General features: G+C 43.7%; 1 protein-coding gene across 1 annotated transcript in view; it reads right to left on the bottom strand.

Moving 5' to 3' along the window:
* The window catches only part of DUSP16 (dual specificity phosphatase 16), a 101213-nt gene that overhangs the window by 17837 nt on the left and 70559 nt on the right, over positions 1 to 12817 (bottom strand). Inside the window, exon 6 of the mRNA XM_077756415.1 lies at positions 6651 to 6814. Within this exon, the coding sequence (XP_077612541.1) occupies positions 6651 to 6814 (164 nt within the window). The remainder of the gene's footprint in view (positions 1 to 6650; positions 6815 to 12817) is intronic.

Here is a 12817-nt window from a genome sequence, read left to right as displayed (position 1 = left end):
CCGTCCCCCCGTAAGCCCACCATCCAGGCAGTGGAAGCAGGCGCCTCCTGCTCCAGGAAGGCAGGTGGGCACCTGCTGGGCCTTGGGTTGAGAGGTGGGTGAATCTCTGAGGTCTGACGGTTCGTGCAGCTAGACCTACTGTGAACTTGCTCTCCTGGCTGTTTTTGCAAACGTACACGTAAGTGGCTGCGAGGGCATCTTACGTCAATGTTTTTGACGACAGTGCTGGAACTATGATTAGGAAGAACGGGTCTGTTTTATAGAATGACTGCTCTCATTCACACATGAATGTCAAGGACTTCTTACTACATTCTAAAGAGATACTTATGGCATTTGCTCAGTTTTGTTTTACACAACTGAATATTTCTCTGCCCCATGATTAAGCATCACAGTTTGTAAGCTTCCAGGGGCACTCATGTTATGCTGTTTAATATTTAGCTCAACTTTGTGCTAAGTCTGTGAACACATGCTTTCTACTGGCAAAATAATCTTTTCTGACTTCAATTACCCTTCTGACACCTTGGTCTCTCAGTTCCTGGAACTTCTCACCTTGACCAATCACAAATGAGACCCGGTCAGTCCCGGTCATTACCAACAACCATAGCCTGCTGTCCCTCATCTTGACCTCACACCCCCTACTCTCAGACCCTTCCTCCTCTTCCTCCCAGCTCACTCGTTCTCTCACCCCACCACTCCCGGAATCCTTCTGTTCCCCTGGATCTACACTTCGCCGACTCTACCTCGTTTTCTGTCCTTCATCCTCATGGTATCTGCCTGCCTCCCTTGCCCAAGTGAAATTCTGTGGTCAGTCATTATAAATTATGCCCTTGCCTCCACCCTCAATTCCTGTGTCCCACTATGGCTTCTTCACACTCACCCAGCAGGATTACAGCCCTGGGTAAATCTAACTCTCCTTCTGGTCTGCGTCTCCGCCCATGCAGCTGAACACAGCCAGAGAAAATCACTCCGCAATGCTGCTCGATCTCAATCCCAATTCATGCTCCTCAGCAATCGTTTTATTTCCCAAGTCCATTCAGGTTCCCTCTCTCCTACATGCCATTCCACCCATTTCCCCTTTTCTTCAAATTCTCTGCATGTACCCTTTTCTCCTCACTCTCAGCTGATGGAGGATCTTGTTTCCTAGGACACTGAAAACTGTGAAACAATCAGAAGCAAATTTTTATAAATTTCCTCTAGCTACACTTACCCTTCTAACACCACAGGGAGCTCCCTGTGTGCTCCACTTCCCCCTCTGCTGCATGGATGAACTCCATGTGGCAGGAAGAATGAAGAGTATATGGGTACCGGCCCCAGAAAACCCAAAGCACAACCTAGCACATTACCGCTCGTCACCTCAACAACCTTGGGCAGGCCATCTAACCCCACTCAGCTTCCGTTTCCTCACCTGTAACGTAGGACTAATGATGTACATCTGGTAGAGCTATTATGAGGACAAAATAAATGGCACATAATATGAGAGTCTCATTAAATGTTACTTCCCTTACACTGTATCTTATTTTAAAAACAGCTTGTATTCAGAATGTAAATGGACAGATACTATGGAAAACGGTATGGACATTCTTCAAAAACTCAGAAATAAAATTGCCATATGATCCAAAAATTCTACTTCTGGGTATATACCTGAAAGGAATGAAAACACTAACTTGAAGAGATATCTGCACCCCCATGTTCACTGCAGCATTATTTACAACAGTCAAGATATAGGGAATTGTCCCATAGATCGATGAACGGACAATGATGTGGTACATGTAAATGATGCAGGATTATTCAGCCATTAAAAAAAAGAATGAAATCTTGCCATTTATGACAACATTATGAGGACACTATGCCAAATGAAATAAGTCAGAGAAAGACAAATACTATGTGAGCTCTCTTAAATGTGGAATCTAAAGGAATCTAGTCTACTCAGAGACACAGAGAACATACAGGCATGTGTGGGTGAAGGTGGTCAGAAGGGAGAAACTTCAGAAACTTCCAGTAATAAATAATTCATAGGGATGTAATGTTCATGCACAGCACGGTGGCTGTAGTAAATAATCCTGTATCATATATGTGAAAGTTGCGAAGAGAGTAGATCTTAAAAGTTCTCACCACAAGAAAAAAGAATTGTAACTATGTGCGGTGATAGATGGGTTCTTGCTTCAACACACAATTAAGAAAGCTTTCGAAAATAACATTTTTGAGTCAAAAATAAATCTTTATTTCATTGTTTTATTATTAATTATGATTTCCATTCACAATTTTTTTTTCCCTCTAAAAGTTTCTCTCTCCTAAAGTATGAAATAAACTCTGCCCTGTAGTTGGGACTAACTTCTAAGTAGGAGCCCTATCACGTGTTCATGCAGACTGTGCAGTAGTAAGTGGGGCACGGACGGCCACTCGGCCTTGCTAGAACCGCCCTGCGGGCCACGTTTCCCAGGGCAGCCAGACCAGGAGGAAGGCCGCACGGCACCACCACAGGCAGGCGCCGCAGTTCCAGATAGCGGGAGGGTCACTTTCCCTCCTGGAGTCAAGTCAAATAAGTATGTTTGCATTTGCTGCCCCTTCTGCCTTCATGCCTGACCTTAAGTCCTACGTCCCCCATCCAACCTTCCTCGATCAAGCACGCCCGCTGTGCCTACCACTCACCCTAGCCTCTGGTATACCCTCCCCTTGAGGACACGGGCCAGGGGCCCTGCGAACCAGGGACCGTCCTTGGTGCTTGGCATACATCCTTCCATTTGGACCTCACGTGAACACTAGAAGGCAGGAATTGTGACAATCCATAGGTGAAGAAACCGAGATTCAGCAACTTAGCTAAAGTGATATGGCTGGTAAGGTAGAGACCTGGAAAGCCAAAGAGCCCACCTCCAAGGCCAGCTCTCAACCGTCACCCCAGGCTGCCTCGGTAGCGGGGGCCCTGCGGTCACTCACCTCGTCCTGTACATCACCGTGGAATGAACTGGTTTTCTCTACCCAATTTGCGCACCGTATGGTGTATTTTTACCGATAATTTTGACCTTTTGCCTTCCTAGATCCTATGGAAACCCCGAAGGCAGTGTTCTGTGTCTAGGCTGCTAGCTCTGATGAGACAGCAGAGAAAGTGGCGGTCATCCCAGAGGCAGGCAGCACAGCTGGGCGGCACAAGAAAAGCAACCTTGTTTGTTCCAAGAGTGCCGACAGCACACCATCCAGTTGGGGGCGAGGGGGCAGCAGAACCGCTAACTTGCCGCAGATACAGCTCTGGCTTCATGACCACTGGCAAGCAACGGGTGATCCCATCATACGTTTCGTGCATTTAAGTGTGAAACTAAAGTCTCTACTGGAAATGTTAAGCGATAAGGCAGAAAACAATCAAGAACTGTGGTCTTTCAACAGTAACTAGAGATTCTTGCGTAAATCCCACTCAGTTCAGATGTGAACTGGGCACCGGCAAACTACTTTTAGTACAATAAGCTATTCCTGTTCCAACTCTTGTATAAAGACTCGAGAATAAAAGAACAGACTGTGAGAAACAAAAGTATGGTTATGAGGGGGAAAGAAACTGAAAGTATTCTTTTTGCTACCAGTGACTTCTGATGGTCTTTTACGGAAGAGCTATGCCTTGGAAACCTGAGTAAAATTAAAACATGTTGGAAGTATTGACCTACACTATCCACTGTGGTAGCCACAAGCCACATGAGGCCACTGGGCACCTGAACTGTGCCACACTGAGATGGGTAATGATTATAAAAAATACGCCAGATTTTAAACACTTAGTACAAAAAATATATAAAATAGCAATACTTTTTCTACACTGATTGCACATTGAAATGATAATATTCTAGATATACTGTGATAAACAAAAGGTTATCAAAATTAATTTCACCTATTCTTTTTTACCTTTTTAAGTAAGGCTATTGAAACATTTTAAGTTAAGTGTATGACTTGTATTACCTTTCTAGTGGACAGTACTGGTATAGAGTGTGCTGTAGGTAAACTAGGGAAAGAAAATCTCAGCAGTGATTCAGTAAGCTATTTAGATTTGTCAGTCCTTCATAACAGCCTGTTCTAGAGAGTTCTAGCTTCCAGACGGGGGAGATGTCTGGTGTTATATGAAGACAAGACTTAAAGTCAGAACAGTAGCTTGAGTTTGAGGATGATTTCTGCCACTGACCAGCTTTGAAGTCCATGACTTCCCAACCACAAAATCTTAAGTGACAACTCAGAGCCAACCTATGTCCTCATCCTATTATGAGGGTTAAATGCAGTAATATAAATAAAGAGCCTAGCANTGACTAAGCCACCCAGGCGCCCCAAAGAGCCTAGCATTTTAAATGGTAACTGTGATTCTAATAAAATTTCTGTGCCATGCTTTTAAAATATTTTGATGTCACTTGATCTAAAAGAAATCTAATATAATTAGTGTTCTTATCACTGATATTTTTAAAAACTTCAGCTTGTAAATTCTAATAAAAAGGTATGTATCATTAGGAAAGATTACAAAATCTTCATCTTTGGAGATCTTCGGGAAGAGAAGAAGCCTATTATTTCTTCTGTAAAGTTTAAATCAGAGAGCTGAGCAGAAAGATCAGTTCAAGCTATCTGTTAAACAGAGCCACATCTGGTCCCAAAACTCATCTGCTGAGTGCTGTGGAATTCACTTAATATTTCTGGAAATATCAGCTTCCTCACTGACCAAGGAAAGGAGGCCGAATGCAAGATCTCTAAAATCCCCGTCAGCATTAGGACTCTTCTTAACAATGAATCCAGAGGTCACTCTGGGATTCCTGAGCAGCATTTTCAAAGCATGCTTACTTCTCACCATCCTCTGGTCTACACATCTGTTGTAAATAAGTACCTGACAGTCATCCACAAGACCTCCTTGCCTGGGTTATTTTCCCCATGAACTTCCATAAATTCCTTTCTTGCCTACAGCCACCTCCTCCCAATACTTCTGTGTACGTGTCCTGCTCAGCCTGTTCAGTATTCCCTGAGAAACCAGCTGGAGGAAAAGACCATTCCCTCCCCACGTCTTCAACTTCAGGGTCCATTTTCACCACTAGAGTTGTTAATGGACACATTTGTTAAACCTGGAAACAGTACTTAGAAAAAGGAATGTGCGACTTAACTCAGTGTCAAAAGTAACAACAAGGATCTGTAACACAATTATTTGTAAAATCACCTGCTGACTGGTTATGGTTTTTTGTTTGTGTTAACTGGGGGTAAACTGGAACCGGATCCTTAACTAGGAATTTCATTTCATTTTCTGATTGAGGATTAACTAAAACATCTTCAAGCTTTACCCCAAGGGATGCATGTGACTTTAGGAAATTAATTTTGCTTTCTGTGACATAGTTTGCTTATCTCTAAAAGAGAATTAGTAATAATCATATGTTCAAAGGAACTGTGACCCACCAGAAAAGCTCAATAAAAGTATAAACTATCAAATTTCAAATCTCTCAGAGTAAAAGCAGAGATATTAATAACAATGTCAAGGCAGTATTTTATAGAGGCGGCAGTTTTAAAAAAACAAAAAAGAGAAAATGAAAGAATCCCTCACTGCTGCCCCATCACAGGGTATTTTTACTCTTCACATGCTAACGCCAGCCAATCTGGAAGCTAGTTTTATGGTCAGCCCAAGTCTTTCAATTACTCAAGGAGAAAATGTTAAGGTACCTCCCTGCTTTACAAGTAAGTAGCACCTGTGGGGTGCCTGGGTGGCTCAGTCAGTTAAGCATCCAACTCTTGATTGTGGCTCAGGTCATGATCTCACGGTTTATGAGACTGAGCCCCGCAATGGGCTCTGCACAGACAGTGCAAAGCCTACTTGGGATCCTCTCTCTCCCTCTCTTTCTGCCCCTCCTCTGCACCTGTAAGTCATCAACAGGTAAATTAAGATCTTTGCTTGCTTTTTTAGACAAAATCCTCTTTTCTGGGCAGTTATGGCACGGCCTCCTGGCACTGCTGGTTAAGAGCATTTGTGCGGTGCGGGCAGACAGACTTGACTTCTACTGCTCTCACCTCTGTACCACTGAACACAGTGGCCTCCATCACTGGGGGTTCCTCTGTTAGGGACACCGTGTTCGGTATGGCCCGCGTCCTTTTCAGCAAGTCTGTGCTCTTCCCTCTTTTTTCTCAGCAAAACTGCTCTGGTGAGCCACCAACGCGCAGCCCGCAGCGCGTGCCCTTAGCCCTTCTTCTCACCCTTACTCTCACCCCCAGTCCTCCAGCCACGGGCCCTTCCTCAATCCAAGCCCAACCCGAGACCCTCTTTAGCATGCCTCGATAAATAAATGCATTCACAAATGTGAAATAATCTAGGAAATATCAGCCTTCCCGAACATGCCCAACGAGCACAGCAGAACAACTACTACCCCCAAGAAAACCAGGCTACACTTCTGACAAGTCCTGTCCTATTCCAGGTGTCCTGGTCCTTCAAGGAACAAGCAAATACGACAACAGCTTGGGTTTCTGATGGCAATCAGTAACAGCAAACACAACAGCCCTGCAGAAGATAACGCAGGGCCCACAGGGAGTCATGCCGAGGATGGTGTACTTCCTTTCTGGAAGCAGAATGTGTTCTAAGTGACAGCTGACAGGCAATCGTGGCGGTTTCTCCCGCTGCTAAAAAGAATCCCTGCAATGAAGGATATCTTCAAAGTACCCACCTTGTCGAGGACATCTCGCTGGCAGCCAAGATAAAGGTTGGGAAGAATTCGGGTTGGCCCAATGTTGGCAACAGGTAGGCAAGGCTGAGAAATGCAGGTAGGGACAATAGCAGATTTTCCTTCACAGAGGCCAGGGAAACAACGGGAGAACTCCGCAAACCCACCTAAGAATAAACATCACAAAATTATTATGCTGTGCACAACGATAAAAATCAGCCATCCATTAACTGCTCAAATATAACTGGTTGAAAAGAAAACTCAAATCCCACAGATCCAAGTGGACAGCACTGCCCACGTGCTCCTGCCCCCAGCTGTCTACCACGGAGCCTGGCGCACGGCCCCGCAGCGACCCTCGCTTACAGGGCCACGATGGGAAGATGCACGCCTGCAGACATGGGCTCGTCTCTCTCTCTCTCTCCAACCTCACATACCCTACATTTCCTCCCTGCCCCTCATCACCCAAATGAATACTTTCCTGTGAAAGAGGGTTTAAGATATGTAGCAGATAGGGGGTCCTGGGTGGCTCAGTCAGTTAAGCGTCTGAAATCAAGCGACTCTTGATTTCAGCTCAGGTCATGATCTCATGGTTTGTGAGCTCAAGCCCCACATTGGAGCTCTGCACTGACAGCATGGAGCCTGCTTAGGATTCTGTGTCTCCCTCTCTCTCTGCCCCTCCTGCACTGACACACATGCTCATTCACTTGCCCTCTCTCTCTCAAAATAAATAAATATTTAAAAGATAAAATAAGTAGCAAATAATCAAGCCAAGACAACTATTCACAGAGGCACAATGGGGATATTAAAAAAACCATGAACTGAGGCCAGAAGTTATTTCTTCAAAATAAAACTGATGGACTTAAAAATTCTAGAATTAAATTTAAATCTTCCTACCATGTAGGGTTTTTATGTCAAAGGGATCACAAACATATGCGCCCCTACTCTTGCAAATGTCCTGCATATCAAGTCCTTGAGGTTTCCTGCACATTTCATCAAGGCTCCCATAACTACTAAGTGACTCCTGGGATCTCCTGGTCATTTTGCTGAGCACTATGACAAAGTGGTGACAGACCCTAATTTCTTAGGGTACATGAAGGCCTTGTGGCAAGATTCCTATCCCAGAAGAATCCCGTTTTTCCTAGTCCAGTCCTTATTATGACCTGCTCTGTGACCTTCATTAAATCACCATCTTGCCATTTCTTCATGGCAAGACACCTACCCAACCATCGAAGGCACCGTCATCCCCTCTGCAAAAGAAAACGTGAATATGGTCTTCCTTGGGTTTTCTAATATAAATATTCCTTGCTATCCAAATCCAAACCCAGAATCTAAAGATTCTGATAAGTTTTCAAACCCTCATTACTCACCAAGTTCAAAGTCAGGAAGCCAAGAGATTTGGATCACAGGAAATACTTGTATATTTTTAGTACTATTTAATTAAAAAACAATTAACATGTTATTAGGAGACAGAGTAGCCCCACTTTTACCTCTTTAATCAAGCCTTACACGAGATCTTAAAATCTCATTAAACATGTATCTCCAGCTCTTTGAGTTACATTCTGTTAGTCTTTAGTCCGCTTCCAGAAGCATCTAAAACATGCCCTCAAAAACTGCAGACGTGCAGGGAGCTGGGAGGGGGAGTGTCCTCCCTTATTAGCCCCTATAGTACGTTCAACTCAAGAAGAATCTGCTGGGCTCCCGCGTGCTGCCTGTGCTCAGGACAGGTTCCACAAGCAGCACGCTGGGACGGCAGGAAGCCCGTGACCGCTATGGCACCTGCAAAATGCTGAAGTGTCACTCCTAGCCTCCTAAGCGTCTGCACAGTTTTTACTCATTAGCAGTTCTTAAGGTAACCTGCTGGGAAGGGTAGGTGGTTCTGTTACAGAGATCCACACTCCTGCATGCGGCAGGTGAGGCCCTCAGGACTTGCTCCTGTACGGTTTCACGGCCTCATTACTTTCCATGTCCAAGCATGACCTCCAACCACACAAAACCCACTGTCATTTCACACTCTGATGCTGTTCCCTCATCCAGGAATATCATCACCGCTATGGTGCCCTGTGCATGCACACGCAGCAAGCAAAACGCAAACAGACAAGCCCCACGACTGACAGCAGAGAAAGAGCACAGGCTGAGTTTGGATACACTGAGGACCCAGCCTCACCTGGGAGGCCTTCCTCCACCTTGGGTCTGCAGTCGTTTAGCTAGATCTTGTCAGGATTTGCCAGAGACACAAAGTGAAAAAAGCAAGGCTTCTAAGGTTACATTTCCCAAAGTGTGCTCTAAAGCACCGGGGTCCTGCAGGAAGCTGACTGACAAGACACTGGTCCAAAACATACTGCGTATCATCTCTCTCTGCGAGAATCACAGCATATATTAGCAATTAAAGGCTCCAAGAAAACACGTTTAATTTAACTAAAGTAAGTTTCCCAAACCATTCCCCCCCACCGCCTAACATCTATTAACAGTGAGGGCAACTCACACTTGAGGAAATGCAACACAAGGGCCATTGCAAGTGCTGAAATGGAGTGGGTCACAATCCTACACCTCTGAGCAGAGCCCACGGGGAACCTCAGGAAAGGGGTCGGCCTACCCTGGCCTATGTATCAGGGTATCACTGAGTAGGATTTATAATTTTGTCTATTAGTGTTCTATTAGTGTTTCTATTAGGCTGTTCCTTTTCAGCCTAAGTGCATAACACAGTTATTTAAGGTGAGGTGTGGTCTCACAAAGTAGTTCTCATAACAGTAAGTGTTAAAGGGTCTCATCATTCTTGGTCTACCTTACACCTACCCAGCATAATAACTGGAAGGCACTACTTTGATTACAATTTAATTGTAGGAGTTTAAATATTAATAAGCTTCTGTTAACTTCTGTGGGTCTGGTGTTTCTCCAAAGAACTGCTCTCAGATTTTTTTTCTATCCTGGCTCCAATATAGTTCATATAATAGGCTCTCATTTAAATCCAACAGAACAATATTTCAGTAAACATTCTCAGAGAAAAGAGAAACAATCCAAGGAAACTCCACTTGAATTCCATTTTAAATTTATAAGTAATCAGATATACAAATAATACAAGTAGTCAAAGAATTAACCTAACAATGATTGTTAATGTTACCAAACACCAATTATGCTAGTTAAGTGACAAACATTGCTCAAAGCACTTTACAAGTATTTATTCAATCTTTATAACTACGAGGTAGGTGCTAATCAGTATTCCCATTTTACAGATAAGAAAACAGAGGTTCAGAAAAAACACAGGGTAATAACTGGCAGAATTAAGACATGAGCCCCAGAGTCTGTACACTCAGTGGCTGTGCTAATTCATCACTTCTCCAGATACTAGGAGATTAACTCTCTCCTAGGATACAAGGAGAGCCTTGCTGATTTCCACGGGGTCCTGCCCTCACTAGCTGTGACGTGCCAGGTCTCAATGCCAGGCTGAAATGGCCATGGACCTCTCCCAAACTGATGGCAGAGCCTCTCTTCCCCCAAAGCCATATGGTTCAAAGGCTTCAATGTGGGAGGAAAAAAGGGCAAGAGCTCTGACATGATCGGAGGCACAAGAGACTCTAGATGCACTTCGTGTGAAACCAGTAACAGAGTCGACAGATGAACTAGTTACAGTAAAAATACAGTCACTGGTTCGTTCGGGGTCACAGTGCGCGAGGTGGTAGTGAAGCTGAAAGTCGCCTTGAGGACTTTCAGGCCATCCTCCACGAAGCAACTCTCAGAGGGGACACAACTAGGCAACGACCACAGAGTCAGCCCTTGGCTGTTGGAGGCCAGGCTTTAGCACTAACTACTACCATGATCCTAAATCACTTTTAACTTCGGGGAATCTCAAAAGTGAGTGTGGCTCTAGAAAATTCCAAGAGAACAGAGATAAGAGCAGGAAGCCAGTTTTTAACCTCAAAACAAAACAAAAAAGCCAAACAACACAGCAATAACACATGGTGTTATAACACATTATAAACCGAACAGAAATCTTTTTTTTTTTTTTACCTATTTTTTAAATGAATCTCTGGCACAGACCTGAACAGCCTTAAAATACTGAACAGATTTCACTGAAATCAGAGCAGTTAGTGCTCAGTCTGGACTGAGATGTCCCAAACCACAGTTGCTTCCAGAAAACATGACCTGAGCCAGAGTACATTTTCCCTGATCTTTATCTAGGACACTGTTCCACTCCGCTAACACCCTCCTTCATTGACAGTTTTTTCCATTCACTGACCTTTCATTCATCGCTGTACTCTCGTGACCTCAGTTTCATTTCGTTAATTAACAACAGATGAGACACTGCCTGATTTCCCCGAACTCTTGAAAAACTATCCGTGGCCTCACCAGCAACTCAGTTTTGAAATATGTCTAAAATGTCCTTCTTCCTCTTACAAACCAGATCTCAAAGGAAGAAAACTACAATTCAACTATGCAAACTTCTAGTTCCAAATGGCTGACAGACACAGAACCCATCTTATCGGCCCCATCAGAACCCACCACAGTCCCAGCCTCCATGTTAGAGTCCGTTACAAGAAGACGCAACATCGGCGCATTTTCCTCCTCTGTTGAAAAGGTTTTAAAATACCTTTCAAAGTTGTTCGAGGATTTAACTCCCCATCCAATCTCGCCAAGTTTCTCCTCTCCCTAGATTTTACATTGCTTATCACCTGGGAATGTAGAAAATCGGAAGTTGTATAACCCAAATGAGCCTACCTAAGCCCGACCTGAGTCTGAATGGTGGCTTCCACTCTCCCCCGCGCGCTATCGCACTTGCTTGGAAGAGGAAGGAAGACCCGGAGGCAGAAGCCTGGCCTGCAGAGAACTTTGGACAAGGACACCAGCGGGCGGACATGCAGATTTAGCCTCTACAGACCTGGATGGACAGAGAGTCAGACTACAATTTCTGTTCGTCTTCCACGAGTCCAGCCAGTAGAAAGCAGGTTTATACGTAAGGACATATACGTTACTTTGGACAGAGAAAACATTGGGTGTAGCTTAAAGGAATTCATAATTACATATTTTATTCTAATTCAGCCAAGGAAAACTTCTCCCTTAAGAGCCCTACCTCCACAATACTAATTGCAAACACCATGTTCTGTGAAATGCCAGTGTGAACCATCGTTTAATTTTTGGAGAGGAAAAAGCCTGCCAAGTAAAATAAAATACACGTAACAACTCTACTAAACAATTCCAATTAGTCACTCTTTTTTCTTCCCACTGACCCCTGCAACCAGTTATAAATCACAGTTTTTTCTTAAAAAGGAATATCTGTAATAAAATAAAAGTAGCACTTTACTACAGCTTAGTGATGTTAAATAAATGTTTAAGTCTCAAATTCTAAAAATGGATTCCCCAGTCTTTCAAACTAGAGATGAATGTCAATTCCATTACTTTAAAGACCATTTCCTGCAGGGAGAAATGAAGGAATTCTCCACTTATGGCCACTCATTAGAGGGCTATCAGCAAAGCTGCCCCGAGCAGGAAGAGTTAGAGGCAGCTCCCTCTCATATTCTGAATGGATTCCACAGCTCTACACAGAAATAGTGTTTATGCAAAGCTCTACTTTAGGACGCTTTTCTAAAAAGTCAATGCAAATTAACTTTTTATATTAAACTATTTTCACAGAGCTTACATAGCTTCAGTTTTTAAATATGGTTCTCTTGTAGTTCAACCTTTGTGAAACAAAGACTCCATTTTTGTGACATAATACAGCCCATTCATTTCCTTACTCCAGAATGCACGTGAAGGATTTAAATGAAGTATACCTGCACCTGTACAGAAAACTCTCCATACCGAAAACAAAATCTGCTACTTTGCAACTGCACAAAGTAGACAAACCTAGTATTAAACACTAAATTGCTGGGGTACCTGGGTGGCTCAGTCAGTTAAGTGTCTGACTTCAGCTCACATCATGATCTCACAGCTCAGGAGTTCGAGCCCCGCATCAGGCTACGTGCTGACAGCGGCAGAGCCTGAAGCCTGCTTTGGATTCTGTGTCTCCCTCTCTCTGTGCCCCTCCCCCACTCATGCTTGCTCATGCACTCTCAGTGTCCCTCTCAAAAATAAACAAACATTAAAAAAATTTTTTTTTAATACTAAATTGCTGAAATGTCTGTTTCAATTGTTGAAATGTTATTTTCACAATAAATATATCTTTCACTTTACAGTGA

This window comes from Crocuta crocuta, unplaced genomic scaffold (assembly GCF_008692635.1).
Source record: "Crocuta crocuta isolate KB4526 unplaced genomic scaffold, BGI_CrCroc_1.0 scaffold262, whole genome shotgun sequence".
NCBI lineage: Eukaryota > Metazoa > Chordata > Mammalia > Carnivora > Hyaenidae > Crocuta > Crocuta crocuta.
The sequence above is the reverse complement of the archived record's forward strand: the minus strand, read 5'-3'. Positions and strand labels throughout refer to the sequence as shown.